A 15,478-nucleotide genomic window follows, 5' to 3' on the forward strand; every position below is an offset into this window, starting at 1 on the left:
CAAACTTTAACTTTAAGAAACTACCGTGAATGAATACAATGTAACGTGTAGTAATCCCTCCGTCTCCGGTAAATTCGGCAAGATTGTTACCAAGAATAAAAATTATGAGGCGTACCGGCAGTAGTTTGTGGTTGTGTTTCATAATCTTGTAGCTGTTGTCTTCTCAAGGGTAGCTTGCGTCAAGAGGTCTCCGTATTAGTATTAAGAATTGCGACAATTAAAAGTTTGCCCATCAAAATCCCGGGGCGTGCGTCTCCCCCCTCCCCAAAAACTCTTGACATCAACAACGACCATGTCCATAATTAATTTCGATAGATTGCTATCACCCTGAAAGCAAGTACTTCCACGCGGCTGGCAAAGTTTCTTTCGGTAGGAAAACATTCTACTTCTGTCAGCTACGGGGTCAGCCAACTAGATGAAAACGGAGTCGATTTTTAACAGAACAACGCTATAAACTTAGCGCACGTCCAAGACACGGGAGAACCCGAAAAATGAATAAACACGGGAGAACCGAACTAAACGTAGTTTATGCAAAATTTGACGCAAATTAATTCGTTCTCAGACCATAAAACTTGAAATTCACTCGGTACACTCCGTGGAACTAGCCTCCTCACATGTGAAAAACGTTGTTTTGGGATGAAATTGGGATATAAGAAAATTACAATGCCGCATGCCGGCCGTGCAGGGCGGAAAAAGAAGCTACAATCCGACGTACGTATAACAATCGTCAGGCGGTGTTTCTTTAAAGCTTTGGGGCGGCGCATCTGACTCAACTCTTTGAATTCGCGGCCCAGCTGGTGGGCGGGTCCCCGTCTGCGCGCTGTGATTGGCGCGGCAGAACGCCATGTGGTCAGGCGGCGCCGGGGAGTCTGCCAGCGCCGCTGCCGCGGCCGGCCTACATGCGGTTTCTATGGCAACGCGGCGTGGGAACGCCCGGCCCAACACTGGGGGTCTGCATGCCCTTTTTCGTAAGGCGTAATCAGGCGTTTTTTAATTCATTGTCTTCGTAAACCGTAGGCAACCTTCCCTAAAATCAACGTAATTCGTAATCAGTACATTAGCCGCAAAAGCGTAAAGTCGTAATCAGCTCTGAAACTTTAACTTTATAGCGAAAATTTTGCGTAATTCGTAATCACTAACCCCCATGCAGGCCCTGAACACTGCGTGGCGCACGAAATGTATCAAAGTTTGAGGCGTAAAGAACCCTTGAATTATGCTTCGCCCCTTGTTTTTACACGATGTTTAATCTCTCTTCCGTAACTCCATACGTCAACCTCCCCTATCTAGGAGAAAAATAAAGAACTCGAGTGGCGATTTGGCACGTCGATGCGTTAGATTTTTAAAAAATTATATCTGAAATAGCGCGGGTCGGGTGACATCAAAATAAAGCCGTCCACGTCGCAAGGCCGGACACAAAACTTGTTCAAGAAGGTTGTATTACTTTGTTATCGTTCTATATCTTATTAAGCCACCAGATTTTCGATATTAAAAAGAGAAATGTTTGGTTAAAAATTCTATTTGCTCTACTGTTATTTGCATGCATTGAAAACATACTAAAACATGCACGCATCGTCAGTCTGCGTAAAAATCTGTAGTCAACGCGGTTCAACTTCAAGTAACAGCGGCGCCGGCCCTTCGGAAACCTAAAGTCTCACACCGAAGATCGGGGTTGCGGGAGAGGATTTCGTACCGCGGGATATCCCGATAAATCCCGCAGGAGATCCCGCAAACTCCCGCAGGAGATCCCGCAAACTCCCGCGGGAGATCCCGCAAACTCCCGCGTGATATCCCGCAAACTCCCGCGGGATCTCCCGCGGGACTTGATGCTTATCCCGAGATCTGTACTGTAGAACATTTGCAAAGCAAATGCATAATGGCTTCACAATGACTAGCCTAAGAAACGAGCATTCTGTTCCTTCTCACTAAACAGATTCATATACACGTATATGGTGACCAGCCCCTCTAACTCTGTCCTGCAAATTGCTACATAATGTATTCTGACACTGCAAGGCAGTGCTACAGCACCAGATAAAATTGCAACATGATGTAACCCAACACTAGTTACCGTGGTGATAGACTGGTTCAGGTCATTGACCTTTTGTGTTTGGAGAAGAGGAAAAAATGTGTTTTCCTTTGGTAAACATAATGAATGTAATGTGATACATTCTTCCCATAGTGCCATAGTGGACACCCTGTCCAAGCACAACCCGTCCATGGTGTCCCAGGTACAGACGATGGTGTCGGAGCTGCGGAGAGTCACGCTGCTGTGGGAGGAGCTGTGGTTCGGCGCGCTCAACCAGCATCACGGAGACATCACACGCCGCATCCACCAGCTGGAGGACGAGGTCAAGCGCGTGCTGAGTAACGCCACGCTGAGCCACGAGGAGAAGTCTGCCATCATCCTGGAGAAACACAACGCCATCCTTAAACCTGTCAGTCTATGTCAACATTTCAAATTCATTCTTTATTACAAAACAAAGGATAAGCATGGCACGAAAAAAGGAATTTATACACATGAATGACCATAAAACGAATTGACAACAATGATGAATATTGATCAATTGGACCCTAATTACATTGATTTTCAAAAACTTGATTGCATGATATCTGTATATGTCATTTATTACTCTATAACAAGCATACTATGAGACTAATCTACCTTAAAAAGACTATGTAATTATGAATTATATGATATGGAATGAGAATGTACTTTTACAGTCTTTTTCATGCTGCAATTGTTTGCTAAGGTCTGCATTATTATGTCCTTCAGCAGTCCACTTGTAAACCATTGTTTGTTTGTTTGTTTCAGACTGTGTTTGCCATGGAGCACCTGAAGGCCATCACGGACCAGCCTGGGGAGACCCCCCACGAGCGCTGGTTCCAGGACACCTACGAGAAGCACATCGAGGAGGCCCTCAACAAGCTGAAGAACCCCCCCAACCCCAGCACCCCCCAGAACTCATGGGTCATGTTTAAACAGGTGGGGGTTCTTCTTCTCTTTGGATACCAAGGATAAAAATACTATTTTCTGCATAACTGCACCGGTGCACTGTATTGGAAGGCACAGCCCATCCCTCTCCTTTCACCACCATTACCAGCCTAAGTCAGGTACCCTTTTTACACCTGGGTGGAGTCAGAAAAGTCATGTTAAGTGCCTTTCCCAAGGATACAACGTCTAGTCAGAAATCCTAGGAATGGAAACTGTGACCTCTTGATCTCATGTCTACGCCACAACCCACTCAGCCATTCCACACCACTGTAATTGTACAATTTATACAACACATATATATATATATGTGTGTGTGTGTGTGTGTATAAAAAGTTATATCTCCCACCAATGTGTACTGGCGCATGTGTGCACTGGGGTTACTGGGAGTAATTCTGTTATGTGTGGTATCAGAAACAATGCACTATGTTGTTGCACGAGCTGAGTATGTGTTTGCTTCATATGGCTCCTGGCAAGAGGAACTGTCAACTGTATCTGTATGTATATGTAACTTACTCTGATGACATCTGTTCCAGCTGCACCACGTACTCCAGCAGAGGGCACAGAAGCGCTCCACTAGCGTGCTGAAGCTGGACGAGATCAGCCCCAAACTGGCAGAGATGGCGGACACAGTGATCGCCCTGCCGGGGAGCAGCCTGTCCACCTCGCAGCAGGACGTCACCATCTCAGGCTTCTGTAACACCGTCACCATCCTGCCTACCAAGACTAAACCCAAGAAGATCATGTTGATGGGCTCGGATGGGAAGAGGTTTGTTTGTTTGTATGTTGTTTGCTTTTTTGTGGAACGCTTTTCTCTTCACCTTCTTTTCTCGACCTTGTGGAAAAGCGGCCATATGACTGAACAAGCATATCGAGAATAAAGAATGGATTACTATTACTACTACTACATCACATTTGCTGAAACTGAAAGACTGCCAAACATTGCTGTTCATGATTTAGATGCCTTTAAGTTTCACTGCAGTCTGTGGTGTTCAAAAATGATTTGAATTGATTACTGTCCAAGGTGCTAAGAAAAGCTTGCTAATCAGACTGCTAAAATTGCTTTCCCTTGCACTACAGACATACATGTAATAGCCGTCATTTGTGATGAAAAAAACTTTTTGAACTTTACTGTCCCTGGTGCTGAAAGGTCACTGTCTGTAAGATCACTGTCCCTGGTGCTGAAAATGCTTTCCAAAGACACTGCTTGAATTTTTTTTCCTGGTACTAAAGAAATTTTACTATTATTGCTGTCCTTGGTGCTGAAAGATCCTTCAAGTAGAATTACTGCTCTTGCAAAAGTGCGTTGTTTCCGATTATGAGAAATGCACACATTAGGGTTGCAGTTCTGTGCATTTTCCATTGTAACACTTTTGACGTGTACCCTACATGTACCTATTCAATAACTCTTCTCTACCAACACGTAGGTACACGTACCTGTTCAAAGGCTTAGAGGATCTACACCTGGATGAGCGCATCATGCAGTTCCTGTCTATTGTCAACAACATGTTTGCAAAAGTCAACAGGTACATATCAACCCGTGTATTTTTGTTAACTATGAAAACAGGAATTTTTATTCATATATATCAATGTTATACAGACAATATGATTTCTCAAGAGATTGTATAAGAATATTCTTTATGCAACAATCCCACATCTGATGCTTTAATGGCACCTTCTTCAGTAGAACAATGACTGATTCTGATTCATACTACAGCTAAGTGTCCATGCCACAAAATCTATATTTGTAATATTGCTGCAGTTCAGATCTGAACCAGTCATTGTTGCCCTGAAGAAGGTGACAGACGAAAATGGAAACATTAAATGTGAAAACCCCTTGTTGTTGAATAAAGAACCTTATACAAAGCTACATGTTGAATTATTGTTTTTCAGACACCAGAGCCCCAGATACCATGCCAGGCACTACTCAGTCACCCCTCTAGGCCCCAGGTCTGGACTCATACAGTGGGTTGACGGGGCCACGCCTCTGTTTGGACTGTACAAGAGATGGCAGCAGAGAGAGGCAACCATCGCTGCCATGAAGCAACAGGTAAAGGGCTTGATTATGATATTAACAATTGCTTGGTGTGTTTTTTTTTGTAGAACTTTAATCAAAAGTACATGTAGTTAGACTTTTTAAAGGATGTCTGTTTTTTTTTTGTCATTTGAGTCATTATATCGCTTGTGTTATATTGTATTGTCACTGTCCCTGGTGCTTAACAGTCACTGTTATAACATTGCTGTCCCTAGTTTCAAAAAAGTTGTTATAACATTGCTGCCTCATTTGTCGAAACATCATTGTTGTACCATTGCTGTCCCTGGTGCTGAAACATTATTGTTGCACCATTGCTGTCCCTGATGCTGAAACATCATTGTTCTAACATTGCTGTCCCCGGTGCTGAAACATCATTGTTGTAACATTGCTGTCCCTGCTGCTGAGGCTGCTGTACCATTGCTATCCCTGGTGCTGAGTAGTCATTGTTGTGATATTGCTGTCCCTAGTACTGAAAAGACATTGCTATAACACTGCTGTCCCTGCCTTTTCTTCAGGGCTCCAGTAGCAGTGGAGGCAGTACCCAGGGGCTGAACACAGCGCCCATCATGCGCCCCAGTGAGCTGTACTACAGTAAGATCACCCCCTTACTGAAGGAGAAGGGTGTAACTGACCTGTCCAACAGGAAGGAGTGGCCGAACAGCGTACAGAAGGAGGTCCTCTGTGAACTGGTCAGGGAAACACCACGAGACCTGCTCGCACGGTTAGTGTCTTTCTTCTACATCCATGTTTCTCCTGGGTGCTTCTGAAGTATTATTTTGTGTGGCTTAGTTATGGGTTTGTCTTTGACTTGAATGCTTTCAGTTGCATGGTGGGTGGGATGTGATTTCAACAGTTGATTGATAAGGAGGTCACCTGAAGGGGACTCCCTGAAGGAGACTCAGCATATGCATATAGATTACATCATACAATCCCCTCCACAGTTCCTGAAACACGTCTTGGAGGCCTGCGAATTTGAACGCCACAAAAACTCAAAAGACTTCCAGGAAGTCTGATTCAGTATCAGTGAACATTGTCATTGTTACAACATAATTGTGGCATTGGGACCTGGACGATAATTTTGCTAGATTGCAGGTGAAAATACGATCTGCACCATGTTGGCAAGCTGACTCACTGTAGTGTTTTGTTTGTTTGTTTGTTTGTACAGTGAGCTGTGGTGCTCGTGCAGCAGTGCAGCAGAGTGGTGGCGGGTCACACAGCTGTACTGTCGCTCCACGGCCGTCATGTCCATGGTTGGCTACATCATCGGCCTGGGGGACCGCCATCTGGACAACATACTCATCGACCTCAACACTGGAGAGGTTGTGTGTTCCAGGGGTTCATTTACGCAGGGTTGAACAACTGTGCTGTCATGTAGTCTGGCTGCTATGTTGTTGATAGATAGTCAAACCTTTACAAACAACCATACATAATGACTAGCAGACCAATGTAACCTATTTTTGGTGGTTACTTTGACATTTTTCCATTGACACAAACATTGTCATAGTGACCACTGTCTACATACTGACCTGATTTTATCTGTCCCCCGCCTGATCTTCTTGGGGGGCAATTTTCAGTGTATTTTCTTTCTAAAATGGAATTTTACTTCTTGCGTTGTCTGACAAGTAATCATTGTGAGATTGTAGCATGTCCTGTGGATGCAACTCCTTTATTTGCAACATCTAAGGGGCGGAGCCAACAAGGTACTACTGTAACAGTAAAGAGTTTGAAATATCCTAAGGGAATGTTGGTTTTGGGCAGCACTGTAGTGGCAGCTGTCAATTGGTATAGATTCATTTGTGATCCATTCTAAAGTACGTTTTGTTCTGTGTTTTTTTTTTTCTTTTTGTTCTAGGTGGTACACATAGACTACAATGTTTGTTTTGAGAAGGGGAAGGGCCTACGTGTGCCGGAGAGAGTTCCGTTCCGTATGACCCAGAACATTGAGGCAGGGCTCGGTCCTACTGGAGTGGAGGTTTGTGTTCTTCGAAATCTTTATTACCAAGATTATCACTTGGTTGACTTGTCATGCTGGTATTTACAATTACACATTACACTAAAATCAAAAAGGTGAACTTGTCTGGTTAAAATATAGGGAACATATTGGTACCCTGCTGATGATCCTTTGAAATATGTAGTAAATAAAACTCTAAATGTCAATTAGACGATCATTTAGGAATTTTATGAATTGAATGTAGCACACGATTGTAGTTAAGCTGTATATATATTGTATAAAAAGGGGGATGTCTGGATAATGATTTGCAGTGTATACAATGTAGATCTTTTCTAACAGTTTTGGTTTTTCTTTGTTGTTCTTTCAAAGGGTCTTTTCCGACTGTCAAGTGAACAAGTACTAAAACTGATGCGGAAGGGGAGGGAGACCCTCCTCACCCTGCTGGAGGCGTTTGTGTACGATCCCCTGGTGGACTGGACCACGGGTCACGAGGGGGGATACGTTGGGGCCGTGTATGGGGGAGGGCAGACGTCGACAAATGATGCCAGGCAGAGCAGGAAGGAGATGGAGAAGGAAATCACTCGCAGTCTGTTCTCCTCCCGTGTGGCAGAGATGAAAGTCAATTGGTTCAAAAACAGGTACAGCAATGTTAGAACAATAATGTTTCAGCACCAGGGACAACAATGTTAGAACAATGACGTTTCAGCACCAGGGACAGCAATGTTAGAACAATGACATTTTAGCACAAAGGGACAGCAATGTTAGAACAATGACGTTTCAGCACCAGGGACAGCAGTGGTACAACAATGACTTTTCAAAATGCTTGGTAAAGACTCTAATAACTGGGTGAAGTAAGGACAGTGATGTTAAGTGCCTTTCCCACACAACATCTAGTAAGGAATGCTATAAATCAAACACATGACCTCTCCATCTTGTGTCTGCTAGTCTAACCACTTGGCCATTTGTTGCCACTTGAAGTTTGATTAACACACATCAAAAGCCCTTAAGATAGGCAAGGCTCTGACACAGCTTGTTTGTTTGTTGGTTTGTGATGACGTACTTTTTTTTTTCAGGGATGAAATGGTTTCTGCCCTGCCGAGGCTGCAGGAAACCCTGGAGGAGCACCTGGAGTCCCAGCGGCAGCTGCAGCACGTCTGCAGTAGTAACTCCAGCCTGCTGCAGCAGAAATGTCTGCTGGAGGCCGCACTGCAGGACCAGCACCACTCACTACATTCACTACAACATAGGTTAGTGTTCAGCACCACTTTTGCCGTGATTTTATTTTTGCAGTTTTCGTGCTGAACTGTTGGCCCAAAATCATATCACTGCCAATATGTGTTTGATACAATAGTTCTCCTGGACTACAATTTTGTCATTGCAAAGTTCAAAGTCAAACATCACAAAAACCTCCTTTTTTTCCCACTGTGAAATAAACTACTGGAAAAGTAAACACTTTTTACAGTATTTAATGTTTTATATTATATCTTGTCGCAGGTACACGGAACACCAGAAGGTACTACAGGTGAGGAACATGGTACAGGAGGCTATCCAGGAGAAACTGAACGAGTGTGACCACTGGACAAAACAACACCAGGTCTGTTGGGCAGGTTCTTTGTTATGGCTTCACCACACCACAAAGTGGTGTGGAGAAACATATTGTTTTTAGCCATGAAATCCACAAATTGGTCTGCTGGCAGCTTTTCATTGAGGTCATAAGGAAAGAGGTCAGGGTTTGACGACAAAGAACGAGATACATGATGTTGTTCCATGTTGCAGTTTTCAGTTGGAATGTTTTTTAAATTTGATCTTCTGGATGTATAAATCGACAGTTTTTAAATTATCTTTAACAGTGGGCACTGGCTATCCTGAAGGGTCCTCAGCTGTCACAACTGTGTTCAGAAGTGTCCACCAGACTGGACCTCGGTAAGTCAGAACTTCTGTCCTCCTGTCATTTCCAGTTGTAGTTGTTGTTGTTGTTAAAGGACTAAAAGTTTTGTTACCAGACAAATGCTGAGTGTTCCTATTATTCTAAGTTAAATGAATTACCAGAAGCCAAATGCCTAATACTATGGTATAGGAACATGGTGGTATGAGTTCTAACCAGTAAGCTAGGATCTGAGCCCCCAATCATGTGATCCAAAGTCAAAAGCTAACAACTTGAGCACTACATGACTGTGTACACTTTACAATTAGCAATGTGGCTGTTCTGTTAACTGCTATCTGTTCACCACAGGTGTTCCCAGTTACGTTTCTGCCATCAGTTTCCTACAGAATGCCGGGCAGGGACATACTGTTACACAGGTGGGTTTTCAACAGTCTGCATGTAAACAAGTACCTGTACATTTCTCAGACGTGACTTCTATATGCATTCCATTTGCTTATCTAGAAACATAACTTTTCCTGTTTCCCATGTATCAGTGTGAGCAGGTGGATAGTGAGCTGTCCCAGATGCTGTACCAGAGACGTACTGTCCTGCACAGCTGTCTGGAGGTGCTGTCCACGTACAGCACGGTTGTTGCCCAGGTAGGACTCCTCACAGCTTCAGTGTAACATTCCAGCATTAGTAGCTATCCCAAACATGCAACTTCAAAGTACATACAATGTCATGTAAAACTCAGTATGTGACAAGTACATTTGTAAATGAAAACAGAGTGGTTCAAGAATTCCTTTTCAAATTACAATTTTTAAAATTTCTGTGTAAACAACATGTATAGACTGTGGAATTGGTGGAAAAACAGGCTAAAAATAACTACATATATGACATGGATTTTTGCTGTTGTTTGTGCAGTTTCCAGAGAGCTACCGTGAACTGAACCGCTTCCACAGCTGGCACCACTGGTTACAGGAACTCATCTGTGACTTCTCCTCACACAGGTAACTTGTTTGTGTACTGTTTGGCTGTGTTTTCAATGTATGTGTATTTGTTTGTTTGCTTTGGTGTCCATAGTTATCTGAATACAGTATAGAGCCACAGGAAGTGAGGGGGAGATGCTATAACCGCAGACTGACAGGAAGGTCAAGTTGGAGGTCAAAATGGTCTCCCTGCAGGCTGGAAATTCACAATAATGAAACCTGGTATAACAACATACGGAACAACTCTAAATACTTCACAGAGGTGTGGAATCTTAGATTTGTTGTTTTCTCTCAATTGGCTTTCATGTTCATACTTCCAAGCAATTATAATATTATAGTGAAAATAAGTTTATATCTTTCCAACTTTGTACCACACAGGTGTCAGGAGATCCTGTCGCTGTTTGAGTCCAGGTACGGAGGGAAGGACATCGCCTCGCACACCCTGACATCTCACCTGGTCTCCAACACTGAGTTCAAACTGCAGAGCTTCATCACCGAGACAAACGCCAAACTGCTCAAGGTTCTGAATCTGGTTTGTATGGGATAATGCATGCTCAATGAATTATATCTACCAGTAGCAGTGTTTTAAAGACAATCATGTAAATTTCTGCTATAAAAGTCATAACGTGAACTTGAGAAACAAGCTACACTAATGCAATAATACAATTGCATGTTTTACATTTGAATTCTTAACCCTACTATGACACCAGTGTTTTTGTACACCTCTATAGCTCTATGAACGTCGCAGTCACGAGTGTCATGAAAGCTCTTCATTGGTCACAGCAGTAAAGGATACCTCCTCCAACATCCAACAGTTCATCATTGGTAAGAAACCGTCAGGTGTACATGTACATGTACTATGTAGTAACTGTCTTAGAATTGGATACTGTGGTCAAATAGGACTCATGCAGGGAAGGGGACCTTGTGGGTATGTACATGTACATGTAACCCAAGACATCAAAACTGGTATCAGGATTGGGGTCGAAGATTTAATCATTTATTTGATAGGTCAAGACCTACCAACCTACCAAGTTTCGTGACAATCCATCCATAGGTTCTTAAGTTATCATGCTAAACCACAAGCAAAGAAACAATTACAAGACGTGTGTGTGTGTGTGCTACCAAAAAAAGCGAAGGTAATGGACAGCAGAATTGAACTCTAAGCGTTACTATATAGCACCTTATGTTGTAGAAAATGTAATGAACAAGCATCCATAATTTTGGTACACTACTAAGTCTTAGTTGAACTGGTGGTAAAATTTGACACTTTTGGTTTTGCAGACAATGGAGTGAGTGGTGTGTCCAGCCTGACGTGTGTGGTTGTCACAGCGCTGTGTGCACTGAACCGGCGCTGTCTTGTCATGGAGGGGGCGGCTGCAGGTACATGTCATGCCTTATTTTCATTCACAGAACAACCTATCTTGGTGTCTTGGGCATTGCAGAAGAACAACAGCATCAAAGGTCCAGTTACATTTCATATATTGTTACTGCAATACACAACTACCAGTAGTAAAAGTATTCATAGTTTTGTTGAAGCCTTACTCCTTTCTCTGTCCCCTATAAAAAGTGTCATTATCCCAGCCAGTATTTTTAACCTTTGTCAGACTGAAGTAGCCATTTGGCTAGTTGTTTGGGGTTGAGCAACAGAAAGAAGGTTAAAGTAGACAGACAATAAACAAACAAGTTATTTTCGTTGTGCAGCTGCAGGTGACAGACTGATGGACCTGACCTCTCGAGATGGAGACTGGTTCCTGGATGAACTGTGCAGTATGAGTGGGAATGTCACCCAGCTCATCACTGTGCTCAAGGAACATCCTCTGGTACGGAGTGTCACCTCTGTAGGGAATTGATCTGAGATTAAAACTTGACAGTGTAATATGGTTAAATCTTGTGTTTGACTCTTTGAGATTAGCCCTTAAAGATAGCCTGGGGCTTGTTATATACCTTTTGTAACAATAATACAGGGTAGTGCAAAGTAGAGAAACCCAGTATTGTCCTGAGGAAGGTGACAGATGGTCACCAAAATGCTGACCTGTAAAGTTGACAGTAAAGTTCTTTGTTACTCAGTTACATACCAACCTGATGAAATTATTTACTGATCGATGTACTCTGTGGCTAGCTGGGCAGTTAATGCATGCATATGTCAATTGAACCAAGCTAACAGGAAAATGTATGTAAAATTGCCACACTTTGGTTTCAGCTACAGTGTGCTGTGTCGGAGGTTGCCCAGAACAGCATGAATGCTGTTTTCACAGCACACAAGGTCTACACCAGCTTACAGGTCAGTGCTGCCATTATATCCTTTCTGCTACTGTGCTTTTAACCATAGTAGTTGACAGCGGGTGGGTAGAAGTTTGACTGGCAGAATAACAGGAGCTCATCAGACATAGGAAATTGGGTTGAGCTTGAATGTCAGAAAAACCCAGAATACTTTCCATCAGTCTGAAATGTCTGATTTCTTGTTCCTTCAGGAGTTGAATGGCAATTTCCGGTCCATCATCCTCCCCGAGGCGATGAAGCTGATTCAGAGTGAGGACCCGTCAGCCATGGCACTGCTGGACGGACTGGAGGGTCTGATAGAGGATACCAGGATGCCACTAGATGCACTAGTGTCATCTCTACAGGTTCACCTGAGGAAGTTGACTGTAGGTCTGGAGGTAGGGCAAATGAATTTATTACTTGAACTTTAATGAGGAGGAAAAAATATTGTTTTTATAAATGTATGAGGTAAAAGGCCACTTTAAAGATGCTGTTTACTTGAAAGTGTAAGTCTACAATTTTGTAACTCTAGATAGATCTATAGAGAAAGTTCCTTTAACAGTTACTAATTCTAGAAGTACTGTAGGTAAAGTTTTTTTCTGTCCTTGTTTTAAGGTTGATGATTACAACGATGTCTTAGTCATTGCGGAGACTCTGAGGCAGAAATATGAGAGACTTCTTCATCCAGAGGAGACAGACACAGCAGGTAAGAATCACACCTTCCAAATCTTTTCCTTTAGTCTATGCTTTCCATATCTTGCACATAGATTTAAAGGCATGCAATTTCAGGGCAGCGATGCAAATAATACTCTGAAGGAGGAAATCTGTCTGATTGTGGGTTCTAATTATTGTGAGTTAACAAAACACTTACATGTAACCTACTTGTTTTGTTTTCCACAGAGAATGGCTTGCGACCTGTGACCCCTAACATGACCTCCGGCCAGATGCTGCTGGTTGGGTTCAACGGCCTCTTCACTACTGTGGAGACTGAGCTGAGCAGCCTGCTGCACCTATTGGACACCTTGCAGGTAACACCAGTACTGCAGTTGGGTGTTACACGTACATGTAGATGGGGGGAATAGGTGTGTAGGTGGGTTGTTTAGTTGAACACTTTGTTGTTTTTAGTTGGTGTATTACATGGTTGGTCAGTCAGATGATTGATCGATGGGGCAGTGGCTTAGTCTGTTGGTAGGTAAACAGTCGATCTAATTTAGAATAACTCTTACTCATAGAAAAATACTTAGGGAAAATTCCATCTCTATGGGGCCAACGTAGATGTTCAGAATTCAGATCCGAAAACGACCCTTTTCATGTGTTCATTCTCATTGGCAGGTTCCAGCAGAGTGGCGTAAAGTTGACGTGGTACGTGAGGCGCGGGGGATGCAGGCGTCGGTGTTCGGGGAGATGACGACCCAGCTCCTGTGGGACATCTTCCTGGTGAAGAGACTACAGGCCATGCAGGATTACTTCAACTTGTGCAAGAACATGGCTGCAAGTCTAACAGGTACGCGTCCTTCTCACAACATAGTGGTATTGCCTTCAACCACAGATATCCACAACTGGCACCTGAAACCATGTCTTGATCATGTTTTGGGACTTTTCTAAAGGTTGATTTTTGCCTGTTACCTGATGCTTCAGACATTGACAACGTTGTCTTTACTTTCTCTGTATCATTACCTTTCCAAAGATTTCTTTTGTCCCTGTTTTCTTGTGTTTTCTTTCTCAAGTATTTAGAAAGACATGTATTCAAAAGCATTTTTTTTCAATAAGTGCAGTAACTAGAGGGTTCGTCATAACTGTTGGATGTCTAATGAATGTTTCCTGGTCTAGCTACAACCTATGACAGTACACCACCGTCCCCAGGCCTGCCCAACGGACACCTCAGCCCCTCCCACGCAGGGAAGGCCTCCCCGGACGGCCCCATGCACCTCCACACAGACGACCAGCTGGTCAAACCCATCAAGAGATACATCGCAGACTTTGTCAGACAACTGGTGCGTACTTTCTGTCAAAATTCTTATTTCTTTATATGTTTTTGCGGTTTTCATAAAAGGGTTAGTGATCTGCCCTGGGGTGCATATGGTGTCATAAGGCCTGGTCATTTCCTATGACCATCGAATGCATTGCTAAGGGAGCAGAGTCGAGGACCAAGCAGGTTATTAATGCTATTATCAGATAGCCTATCCAAATTTTGGTTGTTTTTACCACCCTTGCATCCTCCAACTGGTCAAGCTACTGTCCACTAAGGCAAGCAAAATCTAGTTCTTCAAGAAAAAACTATTGCATTGTCATGACTCTCTGTATTATGGACCCCTGACTTTGTGTGTTACATCTGGCAGGTGATTGGATACCCGTCACAGTCGCTAGGCTACACACTGTGTACCTTCATCAATGCCCTTGGAGTGGACGTGGTGGCAGAGGTGAATGCCAAGGATGTCGGTGCTGAGTCCAGAGTGTCCATCGACGACCTGGCCAAGCTGGCCGTTGATCACAACCTGCGGACCAACAGCTTCACGCAGCCGCTGCTGGCTCAGGCCTCGGCGCTGACCAGCTCGCACGACATCGCCTGGAGGAAGCACGACCTGGTCAGGCGTCTGGACATCAACATCAACCAGTGCAAGGCGTCGGTGCAGCGAGCACAGCTGCAGCTGGCCCGCTATCAGTGGTACCACGAGGACACCCTGCTGCAGACGGTCCACCACAGCGGCAGCTCCTCACTGGTCGCACCTTCCCGGGCATCCGTCATGTCAGACCTTAGAAAGGTATGCCATAAAGCTTTTCTGAGAAAGTTATCATCAAATTTGAGAAAATTATTGCCATGTTAAAAAAAGAATAATAATATCATAGTATGTAAAAATCAGCAAGAATAAGGAGCTGACATAGAGGTTAGACTTTGCATTGTAGCAATGTAGCAGTGCCATCTTGCTGTTTCTCTTATAAATGCAGACACAAAACAACGTACTTCACTGCAGTATTGCCGTGTTCTGCTAGTTGTTAAACCCATGTTTTCATTCACACCACTGCGTAATGTTACTGTCCAGTACGTGCAGACGTTAGTTCAGCTGGACAGTGCTGTTGGGTCAGTACAAGAGAGAAGCACACAGCTGGAGGCAGGCATCGCACAGAGGCTGAAGTGGGCGGCAGGAGCTAACCCCTCCCTACAGACCATGCTGCTCGACTTTGAAGAGGCACAGAACAACAGGAACACTCTACTGATGGTACATAGGAATTTCAAATAAATAGATCTAACATTTGGTAGCAAATGCTAAATATTTCACCATATTTTGTTTAAAAACAATTAAAAAAACACAGTGATGTCAGGCTATGGTAAGTGCATATTAAATGTTAAACATAACCTCTCCTGCATAAGATACAGGTACGCATGTAGTGCCTT

At 43.5% G+C, this 15,478-nt stretch overlaps 1 protein-coding gene across 1 annotated transcript in view; it reads left to right on the top strand.

Annotated features, from left to right (window-relative positions):
• LOC109463267 (serine/threonine-protein kinase SMG1-like) overlaps positions 1-15,478 on the top strand; it is a 51,779-nt gene that overhangs the window by 28,211 nt on the left and 8,090 nt on the right. The window contains 27 exon segments of the mRNA XM_019760008.1: positions 2,177-2,432; positions 2,810-2,980; positions 3,523-3,755; positions 4,414-4,512; positions 4,880-5,036; positions 5,537-5,742; positions 6,187-6,340; positions 6,874-6,993; positions 7,342-7,610; positions 8,046-8,219; positions 8,467-8,566; positions 8,823-8,895; positions 9,206-9,273; positions 9,391-9,495; positions 9,761-9,846; positions 10,204-10,357; positions 10,557-10,650; positions 11,107-11,205; positions 11,527-11,645; positions 12,026-12,106; positions 12,297-12,482; positions 12,700-12,790; positions 12,985-13,112; positions 13,417-13,588; positions 13,915-14,078; positions 14,424-14,846; positions 15,126-15,302. Coding sequence (XP_019615567.1) covers positions 2,177-2,432; positions 2,810-2,980; positions 3,523-3,755; positions 4,414-4,512; positions 4,880-5,036; positions 5,537-5,742; positions 6,187-6,340; positions 6,874-6,993; positions 7,342-7,610; positions 8,046-8,219; positions 8,467-8,566; positions 8,823-8,895; positions 9,206-9,273; positions 9,391-9,495; positions 9,761-9,846; positions 10,204-10,357; positions 10,557-10,650; positions 11,107-11,205; positions 11,527-11,645; positions 12,026-12,106; positions 12,297-12,482; positions 12,700-12,790; positions 12,985-13,112; positions 13,417-13,588; positions 13,915-14,078; positions 14,424-14,846; positions 15,126-15,302 — 4,159 coding nt within the window.

This window comes from Branchiostoma belcheri, unplaced genomic scaffold (genome assembly GCF_001625305.1).
Source record: "Branchiostoma belcheri isolate BF01 breed outbred unplaced genomic scaffold, Haploidv18h27 scaffold124, whole genome shotgun sequence".
NCBI classification, from domain to species: domain Eukaryota; kingdom Metazoa; phylum Chordata; class Leptocardii; order Amphioxiformes; family Branchiostomatidae; genus Branchiostoma; species Branchiostoma belcheri.